This window comes from Falco rusticolus, chromosome 1, assembly GCF_015220075.1.
Source record: "Falco rusticolus isolate bFalRus1 chromosome 1, bFalRus1.pri, whole genome shotgun sequence".
Taxonomy (NCBI): domain Eukaryota; kingdom Metazoa; phylum Chordata; class Aves; order Falconiformes; family Falconidae; genus Falco; species Falco rusticolus.
The window spans coordinates 89,406,393-89,421,625 of NC_051187.1; the positions used below are offsets into that span (position 1 = coordinate 89,406,393).

Genomic DNA, 15,233 nt, shown 5'->3' on the forward strand with positions numbered 1-15,233 from the left:
GGCTGGCTGCAGAAGTTTCCTCCCGTCGCCTTCCTGCGTTGCCTCGAGCTTCCCGCGGAGCTGTGCTGGTCACGCAGCACTTCTCTCTCTGGCGGTGGGCGATGTGCACCCCTGGCCGGCACGTGAGAAGTGCCCCCCCAGGACCACGGCGAAGGCTCAGGCTGCGCCGCCCCAGCGAAGCTGCGCAGCCGGGCTCTGCCGGTGGGGAAGGTGACCCTGGCTCCGGCTGTGGGGTCTTTCCCAAGACCAGGGCTCCATGGCATCCTGCACGTGGACGCTGAGGGAATGTGAGTGGGTTTGTGGCATTTTCCCTACCTTGCCAGCACTTAGTGCTTGCTCCCTTGTGGGCAGGGCATCCCCTGCTCCTGAGCCATGTTCTGGGAGCAGGCCCTGCTGCGTGGTGAGGAGGGATTTGCCTCCAGCTTTGTGGGCGAGCTGTACCTGCCAGGACCCATGCAGGCAGCCGCTGACAGCCAGCGACCCGGTGTCCCCAAAGGATCTCTGCAGCGTGCTTCTGCAGCCTCCCTGTGTGCAGGTGCTGCTGGTCCTGCTGCCTGCCAGCATTCAGCAGGGAAGCCAAGGAACTGTGGCTTCACTTTGATGTTAAAAGGACTGGGATCTGTTGGGGTTTGATTCCTTTGCTTCTCACAAGATAATTCCCTGCAAGCCTGCCTGCACCCTGGGGCCTGTCCCTGCAGTAATCCCCTGCCATGTGCCACAGTCCTGCCTGAGGAGTTCCCCTGGCCCCGCTGCTGGGGCTGCCCAGGGGCCAACAGGGCAAACCTGGCCCCTCTTGTCACTGGCAACAGGCAAGTGGCCCTGGGTTGTCCCCCTTGGCCTTTGAAATGCTGCTGGCCGCTCTGTGCAGATGGCAAGGGCTGGCCTGGGGCTGTGGCGGGGCTCTGTCCCTGCTGTGGAGAACACTGGAGCTGGTGGAATGAGCCAGGAGGAAGGTCTGGCAGCAGCTGACCCGCCAGGGCTGGAAGGGGCCTGTGTAACCCTGTGACTTTGTGTAACCCTGTGACTTTGTGCAGTGCCACGAGGGTTTTTCCTGTGCACACTAGGGTGGGTAGTGGTGCTCAGCGCTGGGCACTGCTAAAAATGGGTCTTTAATAATAGGAAGCGTCGGGTGCTTTCATGGCCGAGTGTTCACACACACACCCACACACCCCGCCCTGGCAGTACCAGGCTTCCCACCACGCTAGAGTGACCTGACCAACCCCGGGCTCTGCCCATCCCCAGCACACCATGGCGCTTCTGAAGGTGGTTGGTTTGGTTTGTATGTTCCCCAGCAGGTTCTGGTGGTTGTGTGCAGGGTGACAGCACCCTTGTGATGGTGGCTGCTGCTGGGAGCAGTCAGCTTTTCCACACACTTGACTGTGCTGCTGTGCTGCGGGCTGGACCATGGTGCTGCATCCCTGGGTGACTTTCAGTGTGGGGTGACTCCTGGGATACAGACTCCTAAAACATCACGTGAGGGCTTAGAGCTGCTTTGCACACACCCAGCTGTGAGCTAGCTGTGGTGGTGTCTCCTTGAAAACTGCCCCCCCCCCCCCCCCAAGACTGTACCTTCTATCCAGCAGCAGCCATCCTTTGAGGAAGCAATGCTTTACAGTATTTCTCTGAGATCGGTGCCACAGCTGGCCACTGCCTGAATGAGCAGAGCTCAGGACATCCATGGCAGCTGAGCAATGCCCCCATTCAGTGACCCGGGGCCCTGACTCCATTGGCTTTTTGGGCTTCAGTTGCTGCTCAGTTCCCAGCAGAGTTTCCTGTAGCTTTGTCCCAAGAGCAAGTCTATTGCAGGCTCATCTGTTCAAAGTATCACCAAGAAAAAAAATGTTGCACTAATTAGCTAAATGGAAGATGAAACACTGGTGAGCAGCAGGTGGGTGTTGGCCCTCCTACCCATGCCTCGATTTCACCAGCTGAGCACAATCTGGAGATCAGGCATGGCCTTTTTCCCTATGCAGAGACGAGCATCCTGGTCAGCCCGTGCCAGTGCCACCACTGTGCTCCTCCTCCCAACAAAGGGCAGGAGTGGAGCTAATGGCTCCATGTGGGACCCTTTGCTAGGGGCACACTATAGACACACCAGCCTCCAGAAAGAAGCTGCTTGCCATTTTTCAAATGCACTTACATCCACAGATTGCCTTAAATTACCTTAAAAATTACAGATGTGTGCTCCAACTGATATGCTATGTAACTACACCTGTGTCCTCCCCAGCATCACGGCAGGCAGCAGGCATAAGAGCTGTCCTGCCCCTGGAGCAGGGTGTATGGGGCTGAGAAAGGAGGGCTGGCTGCAGGAGCCAGGGCTGAGTAGGGCAGAAGGGGGGGACCACGGCAGGCAGAGGGCGAGGGTGCGGACCGGACCGTCTGCAGGAAGATGGACAGTTGCTGGCTGCGGGGCCTTGGCAGTGCCTGACCAGCCCCTCTCCCCCAGAGTCATTACGTGGCCTGCATGGCTGCCATCCTGAGCCAGATGGACAAGGACCACTACAGCTCCTACATCAAGGCGTTCCCTTCCCGGCCTGAGCTGATGGTGAGTGCTGCCCCACACAGCGAGACCCGGGCCCTCCATCACTGGCACCTGCCTCTCTGCCTCAGGTGTCAGCTGGGGCATCCCAGTGGTCCCAATGACCTGCCCACACCCAGGCACCTGGCACTGGTGCCACCTGCCCTGGACCTCGTCACAGCCCGCAACCCTGCTCCACAGATGTGAAGCTTTTGCTGTCAGGTGGCAAGGGCTGCTCCCAGCCTCGGTGCTCAGCACAGCATCACTCCAGGAGGGCATCATGGTCAAGCTTAGCTCCTGACATCTCCTCCTCCCTGGCAGGACTTCCTCATGGAGACCTTCATCCTCTTCAAGGACTTGATTGGCAAGACCGTGTACCCCTCCGACTGGATGGTGATGAACATGGTGCAGAACCGGTGAGGAACTCTGGGCTGGGAGGGACCTGCAGGCGGACATTGGGGCTGGATGTGAGAACCCGAGGGACCTTGCTGGGGCATGGGGCATGTGGCCACGGGAGCACAGCTATGCCAGGCAGCCTGAGGCCGGCTTCACCCCCTCGAACAGCCCTGGGCCCAGGCTCTGACTGGCTCGGGGCAGCTCCAGGCACTTCCTGCTTTGTCCTGGGACAGTCCGGCCCCATCTGGGAGCTGGGTGGCAGAGCTGCTCTCTGCAGATCTGTCGACGTAGCAGGGGGCTTCTGGTGGCCATTGGGAAGCTGACACTAGATATCCCATCCCTCCCACCCTGGGTGTCTGTGCAGGGCAGGGATGCCAGGCGTGCCGGACTGGTGCACCTGGGCAGTGTTTGGCTGCACCACAGTGGGCAGAAAGCTGGAGTGTGGATGCAGGCAGGAGTGCACTGCTAGCCCCAGCCCCAGGGCACTGCGAGGCCTGTCCCCCACCCCACCGCCCCTGACCTTGCCATCCCTGGGAGCCGCCAGCCCGGATGCCACTCAGCCCTGCCTGCGGGTGGTGGGCAGGCAGCACGGCTGCCCTCCGCTCAGTACCCCGTGGCCACTTACCCCACAGGGAGTTCCTGCGTGCCATCAACCAGTTTGCCATGACCTTGACAAAGATGTTCCTGAATGACAGCAGCTTCGAGCTGCAGGTGAGCAGGTGCTGCCCCAAGCTGTGGGGCTGCCTGTGCCCTGCAGGAGCCAGAGAGGGGACCCAGCCTGGCCCCCAGCCCCGCCATGCCACCCACCCTCAGCCACGTGTTTTCACTGCAGCTTTGGAACAACTATTTCCACCTGGCCGTGGCTTTCCTCACTCAGGAATCGCTGCAGCTGGAGAACTTCTCCCAAGCCAAGCGCAACAGCATCCTGGCCAAGTAAGTCACTCCTGCCTTCTCTGCCCCCCGCCCTACCCCGGCCTGGCTGCCAGCAGCACCCTGGGGCTGAGCTCTGCAGCTGGGCTTCAGGTGCCCGCCCCAGCCTGCTGCCACACTTTGGGGTCAGGGATTTCGGGATGAGATGTTCAGGCTGTGCTTGGGCCCTTGGCCTGGATGCTGTGCCCCAGGCTACAGAGCAATGCTAACCAACGGCCATCCTGGCAGGTATGGGGACATGAGAGCCACAATCGGAGCTTCCATTCGGGACATGTGGTACAACCTAGGTGAGCCGCAGTGTGGCCAGCAACGAGGAGGCTTGGCGAGTCTCTGCAGGCTGGTTGGTGATCATCAGTACTGTCCCCAAAATAGGTGCTGGGGAGCAGGATGTTGCTGGTGTGGGGCATGGGAGCCTGCAAGTGTGTGAATCTGCAGGCGTGCAAGCCTGTGGGACATGTGAGCCTGCAGGGTGTGCAAGCTGTGAGATGCTATGGGATGTGCAGTCTGTGGGATACATGAGCCTGTGGCATGCACACACCTGCAGGTGTGCAAGGCCATGGGTGTGTGAGCCCACAGGTGCTGTGACCAGTCGCAAGCTCACACTCCCTGTGGGCAGCCTCCCCTCTCTGGGCTGGCGTCTGCCTGCAGCCCTGCCTTCCTATTCCCCGGTCCTGCCTTGCCTCGTTCCCCCTGCACTGTGCAGGTCGCACTGCCTCAGCATCCCAGGGCCAGGCAGGCAGGGAGGGTGCAGCATCTCAGGTCTCTGCCCCACATCCCAGAAGAGAGCGGGGAGCTGCAGAGAGTGTGTGGGGCAGCCTGCAGGGCAGCAGTGACGGGTGCCTGCAGGCTCCTGCATGGGTTGTTCGCATGTGCCAGGGCCCGCAGGACACCAGCACAGCCCCAGCTGATGGTCCCATAGCCGATCATTGGGTGTGCTGGCCTGGCCGTGCAGCGTTACCTGCCCACCAGCATGGCTGCCCTGGAGGAATGCCTAGCTGTGCTGTGGTTGCCTAACCCAGGTGTGCTCTTCCCAGCACCTCTCCCCCTCCTCTTCCACACGTTGCTGCCCATTCACAGCTGCAGGGTCCCAGGCCAGGGCTGGCCCCAGGGAGCAGGCTGCGGGAGCCCCAGCCCCCAGACCTCCCTGCCCTTCCCAGGCCATCACAAGATCAAGTTCATCCCAGGCATGGTGGGCCCCATCCTGGAGATGACGCTTGTGCCGGAGCTGGAGCTGCGCAAGTCCACCATCCCCATCTTCTTTGACATGATGCTCTGCGAGTACCAGCTGACTGAGAGCTTCAGCCGGGTGAGTGCTCAGGGCTGTGGCCGGATCCTGTTCCTCACCCAGGCTGGACTGTCCCTTTCGGGGTGGGTGGAGGTGATGCCTCCACCTTTTTCATCTGCCTCCCCTCTTTCATTCTGGGATGTGGGGCTGCAGGAGGGAGGGATGAGGGAGCTGGCAGGGACGTGAGGAGCAGGGAGAGCTGCCAGGCGATACAGAGGATTTCCCAGGGACTAGCAGGGACAGGTCAGGTGTCACCCACTCAGCTGGTCCCGGCGCTGCCTGGAAACAAGAACACAGTGGGAGCGGGGAGGTCTGCATAAACCTCTACATTTCTACTTGTCTTCCCTCTTTGCTGTCAGTTTTCTCAATGCAAAAGGCCTTTCCAGGTTTTGACCAGATGGCATTTGTCTCTTCTTAGCTGGAAGCCTTTCCCCCTGTTGGGGTGTTCCATGGGAGGAGAGGGGCTGGGTGCACTTAGAGCTGCAGGTGCCGCGGCCCCTTCCCCAACCCCCTGCTCCTGCCCGGGTCTGCAGCCACAGCAGAGCTCCGTCGGAGGAGTGGTGTGGAAACGGCTGGGCTCAGAGGGCCTGAGGTCTTCACCGGCAATGTCCACAAGCCATTGTGGCACAGGTGCTCTGTGGCTCAGGAGCCGACCATGGCTGTGCCCCTGACCCAGGGGGAGAAGGACCCCTGAGTTTGGAATGTGCAGACCCTGGAGGCACCCAGCATGGAGGCAGGGGGTACCAGTAATTAGACGTCTGGTCCAGGCCCCCCCTTCCCATACCATGCAGTTGCAGGATCCCCCAGGCTTTTGGGTCCATCAGCTGCAGCTGCAGCACAAACCCCGTGGACCTGAAGGCTGAGCATCAGCTGGGAGATGGGGGGCCACAGGCAGGCACAGCCCTGCCACTCCTGGCAGGGAAAACTGTGGCTTTAGGGGGCACAGGGCACTTCCCAGAGAACCCCGGGGTCAGCCGGGCCCAGGCTGCTGGGGGACAGCAACAAGGCCAGCACAGGAGCGGGATGGGGACTGGGGAGCAAGTCAGGGACCTGGAGGGCAGGAGACAGACAGACAGGGACCCCTGTGCCAGGCAGTGCTGGGGGAAGGGCCTGCAGCCGCTGAGCCTGGGGGCTGTTTGGGCTCCTGAGCTGGCTCCAGCTCCTGCAGCCCCTCCTGTCCCAGCGCTGTGGCCCCCTGTCCTGGGGGCTGCAGCTGCAGCAGCCTGGGGCCGAGCTCAGCACGCCCCTGGCTGCTTGGCTGTGCTCACGCACATCTCTTGCAGTTTGAGGATGAGATCCTGCGCAAGCTGGACAGTGAGGTGGAGGGCGGCCGGGGAGATGAGCAGTACAAGCAGCTTTTTGAGAGCATGTGAGTATGCGGTGACATCCCTGCAACCTTCTCTCTAGAGCACAACCCTTTGCTGTCTGCCATCCTCCTGCCCCAGCTGAATCTTGGCCATCCCACTCCTCCTCACGCTGTACTCTGATCCAGGGCATGCCTCTTGGAGAAGCAGGGCCTGAGAGGAGGAAGGCTGCTGCCTCAGCAGCATCACGTGCCCCTTGCACACCACATCTGCCCCAGCCAGCCTGCCCCTGGCAGTGCCCCTTCCCCAGGAATTGCCCCTGCCCTGCTGCAGGTGATGCCCCTGCCCTGCCCAGGCTTTGTTCCTGCCCCGTGGTGCCCATTGTGGATTTGTGTGCGGTGCAGGTGGAGCTGTCAGGTCTCTGCTCCGAGCCTGATGTGCCTGGTAGGGGTCAGCGGGAGGCTTGCTCTGTCTCGCTGCACACCGACTGCCGCTTTTTGACCCTCGTTGGGGGGGCCTGCCTCCCCTTCCCAACTCCCTGCACCTCAGGGGAGGTGAGCCGGGGGTGGGGGAGGGTGGGAGTGCTGTGGAGCTGAGCATGCCTGAGGCCTGTGACCTTCTCTCCTCCCCAGCCTGCTTAGCTGCTGCCGGAGACACCCCGAGCTGGCCAAGCCCGGGGAGAACTTTGTCGCGCTGGTGACTGGGCTCCTGGAGCGGCTCCTCGACTACCGGGCTGTTAGGAATGATGAGAACAAAACCTACAGCATGAGCTGCACCGTCAACCTCCTGGTGGGCACCCGCCCCATGCCCCCAGTTCCCCAGGGCCAGCAGGGCTCAGCCCCACATCCCCTGATACCCCAGGGGCTGTGGTGCTCCTGGCACAGTGGAGACGGGGTACAGAGTGCCAGACCTGGTGTCCCCCGGGAGGTGCTTGCTGGCAGGCACTGTGCAACACCCTGCTGCCCAGGGCAGCCCAGTCCCTGCGTGGGGACGGTCCTGGCAGCACCATGACCCAGAGCAAGGCATGATGGATGGGAAAGGGGGGGGGGGGAGGGGGGGCGCTGTGGCATGAGCCCCCTCCTGGGGCTACTCAAACGTTTTCGTCTGCTCTTCCCCAGAACTTTTACAAGGAGATTGACCGCCAGGCCATGTACATCAGGTGAGCGCAGCCCCAGGGAAACCGGCATTGCCCTGGGGCAAGGGGGTCACAGTACCCTGAGCTTCACCTGCCCGCCACCACCCTGGCCCCAGGCAGGTGGGATGGGGTGGCCAAACGGCTGGAGGGGCAGAGTGCCAGGAGCTCAGCCCCCCCGGCTAGCAGTGGGGGACATACCCCGCTGGAGGAGCGGGGGCTGGACCCTGAGCCATGCCGGCTGTCGTGCCCCGCACACGGTACCATTGCTCCCAGGTACCTGTACAAGCTGAAGGACTTGCACGTCAGCTACGAGAACTACACGGAAGGAGCCTACACCCTGCTGCTGCACGCCCGGCTCCTCAAGGTGGGGCAGGGGTGCTGTGGGGGACGTGGGGGGCTGCAGGGGCTCAGTGTGATGGGCTCCTGCTGCTTCTGCACAGTGGTCAGATGAGGCGAACACAGCCCCCATGCAGGGCTTGCACAGCCCCAGCCTGCACACCCAGCGCCAGCTAAAAGAGGCTCTCTACAACCAGATCATCGACTACTTTGACCAGGGCAAGGTAAGCATGGCCGTGTGCCCCAGCAGCCCCCCTCACCCAGGGTAAGCCCGGCTCCCCAGCCACAGCTGCCTCCTGCTCCGAGCCCCCAGCCTCAGCACGGCCCACCCACCCTCCCCTCCGCTGTGGTGGGGCTGGAGCTGTCCTGCAGCAAGCCCAGGCTGGGTGGTTCACCCCACAGCTGCCCACCTGTCATGGCTGTCCTTCCTATCCCATCCAGCCTCAGCCCCCGGCCTTCATACTGCCTGGGGCCCGGCAGCTGGGACACCCCGGCAGAGGGGTTTGTCTTGGCCAGGGGGCTCAGGTGCTGGAGGTGTTGGGAAGCCAAGTCCTGCTGCTGCCCACCAGTGCCCAGCCAGACCACCAGCTTGCACAGGGAGAACCCCCCCACCTCACTAAGGAGCAGGGCTGTGGGTACCCCTGCAGATGAGGCTGGTCCCCCCCCAGAAGCCCCCAGTGCCTCACCCCGCACTGTGGGGCTTCCACCCTGGCCCCATCTGTGCAGATGTGGGAGGAGGCCATTCATATCTGCAAGGAGCTGGCGGAGCAGTACGAGAGTGAAGTCTTCAACTATGAGATGCTGAGTGACATCCTGGTGAGTGCCTGGCCGGGCAGGGTGTGGCTGCCAGCAGAACAGGCTGGGGTGTCACGAGCCGTGGGGAGGGACCGGGGGTCTGCAGAGCCCCCCACTCCTGCTCCTCTCTCTCTGCAGCAGCGGGAAGCCAAGTTCTATGAGAAGATCCTGAAGGTGCTACGGCCCAGCCCGGACTACTTCGCTGTGGGCTACTATGGGCAAGGCTTCCCCACCTTCCTCCGGGTAAGTGGCCCCTGGCTGCCCCGAGGCCAGGGCTGTGCCCTTCACCGCGGTGCTGGTGATGGCTGGGTCCCCAGGGCCGAGCACTCTGTCCCCAGCTGGGAGAGCTGGAGTGGGTTGGGCAGAGCATGGGGTCCCTGCCCGCTGGGACAAGGGTGTCTCCAGGGACACGCGAGCAGGGCACAGAGGGAGCTGCCTGGCCCTGGCTTGGTGCGGGCTGTGGCACGGGGTCCACGAGACCCAGCTGCTCCGGCATGCTGCTTTTGAGTCAGGGATTTGCCAGGGTCAGCACAGGATCTTGGCTGCGGACAAAAAGCATGAAGTGAGAAGCTGCAGCTCCCTGGTGGGTGGGGGGCCTCTGCTCCTCCAGGTTCCTGTTACCTTCTCTGGAGCCCTCCGGGAGCGGTGGTGGCTCTGGTGCTGCCCCTCCGGCTCTCAGCCCCTGCCCCAGCAGGGGTGTGTGTGTGTGTGTGTTTGTGCGTGTGTTGGATCCCCCAGCTCTGCCTCCTTATGAGTGAACTAACAAGACGCCGCACGTTAGCAGCATAGCATGTAGCGATGCAGCACATGCAGTGGGCACTGCCAGTTCTGCCAGCGGGGCAGCAGGCACCACCGCAGCCCCGTGGTGCCATCTGGCTCTGCCAGCAGAATGCGCTCTGCCCCAAAGGCAGCAGCTTGTCCCGTTGAGCCTTCTCCAAGGATGAGCGGTGTGGTGGGGCAGGCTCTGTCCCAAAGCTCCTCTGCTCTATGCCGCTGCCCACAGGCGCCCAGCCATGCCTGGTGACATGGGTGGTGCCAGGTCCAGGTGGGTTTGCCTTTGCTGGTGGGCATCCTCCCTGTGCTGCCTGCCCAGAGGCGCTCGGTGCTCAGCTCCATGCCAGCCACCTCTGTCCCTGCTTGCGGGAAGGGGTTGGGAACAGTCAGACAAACCCAGCAGCTTCACTCTCGCAACAGCAGGGGTTACCGTCCCTGTTCACAAACAGCTGGAGACAGACTTAGGGAAGAAAAGCAAGGCAGGGAAAGTTGTGCTTCTCTGTAACGCACGCTCCTGAACTGTGTCCTTGGTGCATGGGGACACTGTATCTCTTGCTGGGCTGTCCCTGTGGCCCATGGTGAGGTGGGATCTGCTCCATCCCTGGCGCATGGCTGTACCTGCGCTGTTCCAGGGTTGTGGTGCACAGGTACGCATTCCTGCACCATGGCGTGTCTGGGCTGCACACAGATGGGTGTCGTACTGTACGCCTGGTGCAGAGATGGGTCTGTGCTAGCTGTGCTCTTTATGAACAGATTCAGATACCTCCAGGGTCACTGCGGGAGCCCCCTACCCTCTCCCCATCCCTGCGCAGCAGTGCTGTAGGCACGGGCTTGCTCAGCACCTCTCCCTTTTCCTGTGCTGGCCAACATGCTCCTGGCACCCACCTGTGAGGGCAGGGCTTGTCTTTCTGGGCAAGAGCCAAGTATTTCATTCCCATTCACTCCTATTACATTCCTTAGTTTTTTTAATCCACTCTGATACATGTCGGTGGGCTTCTTCCATCCAGTGTGTTCATCCTTATTTTCCTACCCCACTGTCAGGGCTGGAGTGCGTGTGGCATCATTTTCACAGAGGTCACAGTGGGTTTCAAGGGCTCCTTGCTCTCTCCTGGATGGTTTCTGTATCCGCAGACCCCAGTCACTGCGTGCCCAGCCACCTTCCCTCCAGAGTGCTGGCTGCCCGAGCCAGCCCATCCATTATTATAGAATGGTTTGGCTTGGAAGGGACCTTAAAGGCCATCTAGCTAGGGACCCTGGAGCTGAACACAGTGCTGCAGGATGGGGTCTCACCAGAGTGGAGCAGAGGGGGAGAATCCCCTCCCCGGACCTGCTGGCCACGCTGCTGGTGATGCAGGCCAGGATTCAGCTGGTTTTCTGGGCTGCAAGTGCACATTGCCAGGTTGTGCTGACCTTCTTGTCAACCAACACTCCAAGTCTTTCTCCTCAGGGCCTCTCTCAATCCGTTCTCCACCCAGCCCGTATTTGTGCCTGGGATGGCCCCGACCCACAGGCAGGACCTTGCACTTGGCCTTGTTAAAATTCATGAGGTTGTCGTTGCCCTACCTCTCAAGCTTGTCCTGGTCCCTCTGAATGGCATCCCTTCCCTCCAGCATGTTGACTGCAGCACGCAGCTTGGTGTCAGCAGACTTGCTGACGGTGCGCTCGATCCCACTGTCTGTGTCATTCACAAAGCTGTTGAACAGCGCCGGTCCCAGTCCTGACCCTTGAAAATGGCACTTGCCACTGGTCTCCACTTGGACGTCGAGCCATTGACCGCAACTTTTACCATCCAGGCAATTCCTTAGCCATCAAGTGGTCCATCCATCAAATCCATGTCTCTCCTGTTTAGAGGCGAGGATGTCGTACAGGACAGTGTCAAATGCTTTGCACAGCTCCAGGCAGGTCATGTCAGTTGCTCTTCCTTCATCCACCAATGCTGTAACCCCATCATAGAAGGCCACCAATTTTGTTGGGCATGATTTGCCCTTAGTCAAGCTGTGTTGGCTGTCACCAATCACCTCCTTATTTTCCATGTGCCTTAATTCTTTTTTCCTCCAGTTTCTGGGTTTGGGGAAATGTTTTTTCCAAGAGGGGGGGTCTCCCACTTGGCTGGATGCTCGGCCTTGTCAGTGCCTGCCCCCTAATGCACTGAGGCTTGCTGCAGCTGGAGCACAGAGCTGAGGGCTCCACAGGGCACTGGGATGGGCTGCTATCTTCCTCCCCCACAGAACAAGGTCTTCATTTACCGGGGCAAGGAGTATGAGCGCCGGGAGGACTTCGAGATGCAGCTGCTGAGCCCCTTCCCCAGTGCCGAGAAGCTGAAGAGCACATCCCCACCTGGCCAGGACATCACCGGCTCCCCAGGCCAGTGTATCCTCTGAGCATGGGGACAGGGCTGGGAGGGTGGCTCATTCCTGTGTGCATCCCACAGCACCTCCCCTCACAGCCCTGCACACACCCCTGGGGTTCTCCCTGCTCCAGGCCCTGGACGCCCTCTTCCCCGCAGCCCCCATCTGCTGTGATGCGTGCCTGTGGCTCCTTCACTCCCACAGATATCCAGTGTTTCACTGTGCAGCCGGTGGAGGAATCCAAGGTCCGGTTCAAGGACCGGAGCATCCCGGAGCAGATCACCAAGTCAGTGCCCCAGCGCAGAGTGGGTGCACCCGCCCTGGGAGGGGACACAACAGGGGTCCTCTCCCACGCTCTGCTCCTTCCCTCCCCTGCAGTTTCTATAAAGCCAACCATGTCCAGAAGTTCAGCTACTCACGACCCTTCAAGAAAGGCCCAAAGGATCCAGACAATGAATTTGCAGTGAGTGCTGGTGGGGCTGCCAGACCCCCAGCTGGGAGGGATGGGGATAGCTCGGGGGAGCCCTGTGAGGAGCCAGGTGTCCAGAAGAATGGGGATGCAGGAGAGACAGGGGTCACCCAGTCCTGGGATGGGGAAGGTGGTGGTCCTGTGCCCATGGGAAGGGGATGTGTGAGCCCCCTGCCCCACAGGGCAGCCAGGGGTGTCCCAGGGTGATGGGGAGGAGGCCAGAGGGATGACTGCTGTCCTCCTCACAGACCATGTGGATTGAGCGGACAACCTTTGTAACAGCCTACCCCCTGCCTGGCATCCTACGCTGGTTTGCGGTGACCTCCACCACGACGGTGAGGAGCAAGGGGGGGGGGGGGGGGCGGGGGGGAGTGGGGCCCTCCCAGGGCAGCCCTTCCATGAGCAGCGTTGCAAACCCCAGATCCAGGGGAGGGGAGTGTGCTGCTCCCAGCCTCTTCCACTCTTCCCAAGCTCTGGCAGCTCAAGCCAGGCTGCAGGGAGCGTGTCCTGCCTGGTGCCCCGGCTGAGATCCTGCACACCCTCAGTCTCTGCGCTCAGTGCAAACTCCATCCAGCCCACCCAGCGCTCGAGCCCCCAGACCCCACGACTCCTAGCTTTCTGCCATGGTCCCTCAGGTGTGTGGCCCAGTGCACCTGTGGCACAGCAGACCCAGCTCCCACATGCACCCTCTGCCTGCAGAGCGGGTTGTGGGCATGGCCCCCTTCCCTCAGCTACCACCCCCACCAAGCAGCAGGGATAACCCCCCCTCTGGCACCACCTTAGCCCCCCATGCCACAGCTCCAGGGCTGATCTCAGGTCAGTGCCATGTGGGAACACCATCCCAGGCCACGTCCCCAGGCCACAGGGAAGGGTTTCTCTGTTGACAATGGGCACAGAGACCCTCCCAGCACTCAGGGCACTGACTGGTGCTGGTAGCATCAACCTGGTGACAGGCAGTGGTTGGTGTGGCTCACCTGCCGGGACACATCTCTGTGGGAAGCAGGAGACCACGTGTGGGGAGCGGCAGAGGCGCAGGGGGAGTTTCAGCAGACTGCTGCTACTTCTGGCATTGCTGACAACAGCTCCACGTGTGGTTTTTACACCTTTGTCAGAGGGAGTTCTTGGCCAAAGCCCAGGGTGTTTCATGTGCTACAGCAGTGAAGGCATGTGAAGTCCCTAGCTGGGCTGTTGCAGAGCACAGGGGCTGTACAGCTGCGTGAGTGCTGCCACACACGCGTCTGCTGCAGTGCTTGGGCTGCACACGCCGCTGTTGCATGTTGCACGGCTGCCCCTGCCCAGTGAGGACAATGAGGTTTCCCTGGGTTTCCCATAAGCTCACTGCTGCCACACGTCCCTCACCGGGCTTGCAGCCTCTTGCTGGCAGGACCAACGCTGCCAGCAGCCTGGGCGTGCAGCTGGTGACCAGCACTTCCAATGTTTGCCCCATGAGCCCTCGGCTCAGCTCCAGGCAGCCGGTGCCAGGGGTCTGAGGGGCTTCGTGGGGTGAGATGTGCAACCCCAGGGCCTCTCTCCTGCGGGGCCAGGGAGAGACCACCCTAACCAGGATGGAAAGGTCGCTGGGTCAGCTGGCTGCTGACCTTCCCTCCCTCCCTGGGCACAGACCATCATCTCCCCCCTGGAAAATGCCATTGAGACCATGATGAAAACAAATGAGAAAATTATGAGCGAGATCAACCGGCACCAGAATGACCCCAGCCTGCCCATCAATCCCCTCTCCATGCTGCTCAACGGCATCGTGGACCCTGCTGTCATGGGTGGCTTCGCCAAGTACGAGACGGTGAGGATGTGTGGGTGCCGCACTGGAGCCAGCGCGGGTACTCTCGGGGCTGGTGACCGCAAGCACTGGTACTGCTTAGTGCTGTCCCCTGCCTACACGGAGCCGAGCCAGACCATCAGCGGGACTTGGGGGGGGGGGGGCATTGCAGGCTTTTTTCCAGGAGTCCTACCTGCAGGAGCACCCTGAGGACGAGAGGAACATCGAGAAGCTGAAGGACCTGATCGCCTGGCAGGTACAGTTTGCAGCATCCCTCCAGCAGCCAGAGGGGACAGCTGCCCCGGGCCACCAAGTGCCCAGCATCCCTGTCCCAGGGGAGCCCCACAGCCCAGGCAGACCCGTCCCTGTTCTCCCGCAGACCCCACTGCTGGCAGAGGGGATCCGGATCCATGGGCGGAAGGTGACAGAGGACCTGCGGCCCTTCCATGAGCGCATGGAGCAGTGCTTCGTGCAGCTGCGGGCCAAGGTGGAGAACCAGTATGGGGTGCGGGAGATGGTGAGTGCCAAGGTGGTAAGCAGGGTGCAGGCCCAGCCACGGCTTTCAGGGTGGTGCGTGGCACCCAGGGGATGACACTGGACAAGGTAGTGCAGGTCTGGGGCAGGAAGGAACAGCTTGATGGGGCTGCAGCTGCAGCAGTGACACACTGTGCATGGGTGACCTCGGGGTCTCCGCCTGCTCTGGGTGAGAGGATGGCACTGCTGTGGGGGGACCAGTACTGGCACAAATCCAGCACCAGGCAGCGAGGGCAGTGCTGCCCCTGCCTGAGCTGGAGGAAGGAGAGGAGAGGCTGTGCACTCTCATCCCTCCTGCGCTCTCAGGCTCCTTGTGCTCTCAGGTCTGCTTTGAGGCCCAGCGGAGTGGACGACCCCGGTCCATGGCCTGGGGACCTGACTGGGACCAGCTGAGCCATGCTGGAGACAGGCAAGTGCTGTGGTGGGGCGTGTTGGCCCCAAGCCACCCCCTCTCACTGCCCTCACCCCTCCCTGCTGGCTTTTTACCACGGAGCCATCCTCACTGTCCTCTGCTCCAGATGCTTCTCTCCCACCTCCCCAGCCCACTGCCCTCCCAGTTTCCCTTTAGGCCAAGCTGCATCCCAGGGATCTGTCCTGCCATGCCACCATGGTGGCTCTGACCCTGGGGAGGATGG

General features: G+C 61.7%; 1 protein-coding gene across 3 annotated transcripts in view; it reads left to right on the plus strand.

Annotated features, from left to right (window-relative positions):
• Nucleotides 1–15,233, plus strand: part of LOC119148721 (dedicator of cytokinesis protein 2-like) — a 79,561-nt gene that overhangs the window by 61,993 nt on the left and 2,335 nt on the right. For 2 of the 3 annotated variants that reach the window (XM_037389246.1, XM_037389257.1), the window contains 21 exons: nt 2,447–2,545; nt 2,840–2,934; nt 3,547–3,625; nt 3,747–3,847; nt 4,073–4,131; nt 5,002–5,150; nt 6,413–6,498; nt 7,066–7,222; nt 7,552–7,592; nt 7,842–7,932; nt 8,009–8,128; nt 8,631–8,720; nt 8,838–8,942; nt 11,702–11,843; nt 12,026–12,107; nt 12,200–12,284; nt 12,539–12,625; nt 13,912–14,088; nt 14,237–14,320; nt 14,444–14,581; nt 14,922–15,007. In XM_037389246.1, the coding sequence (XP_037245143.1) occupies nt 2,447–2,545; nt 2,840–2,934; nt 3,547–3,625; nt 3,747–3,847; nt 4,073–4,131; nt 5,002–5,150; nt 6,413–6,498; nt 7,066–7,222; nt 7,552–7,592; nt 7,842–7,932; nt 8,009–8,128; nt 8,631–8,720; nt 8,838–8,942; nt 11,702–11,843; nt 12,026–12,107; nt 12,200–12,284; nt 12,539–12,625; nt 13,912–14,088; nt 14,237–14,320; nt 14,444–14,581; nt 14,922–15,007 (2,153 nt within the window). Of the gene's footprint in view, nt 1–2,446; nt 2,546–2,839; nt 2,935–3,546; nt 3,626–3,746; nt 3,848–4,072; nt 4,132–4,216; nt 5,151–6,412; nt 6,499–7,065; nt 7,223–7,551; nt 7,593–7,841; nt 7,933–8,008; nt 8,129–8,630; nt 8,721–8,837; nt 8,943–11,701; nt 11,844–12,025; nt 12,108–12,199; nt 12,285–12,538; nt 12,626–13,911; nt 14,089–14,236; nt 14,321–14,443; nt 14,582–14,921; nt 15,008–15,233 lie in introns of those variants that run through there. The other variant, XM_037389264.1, reaches the window with a different exon arrangement.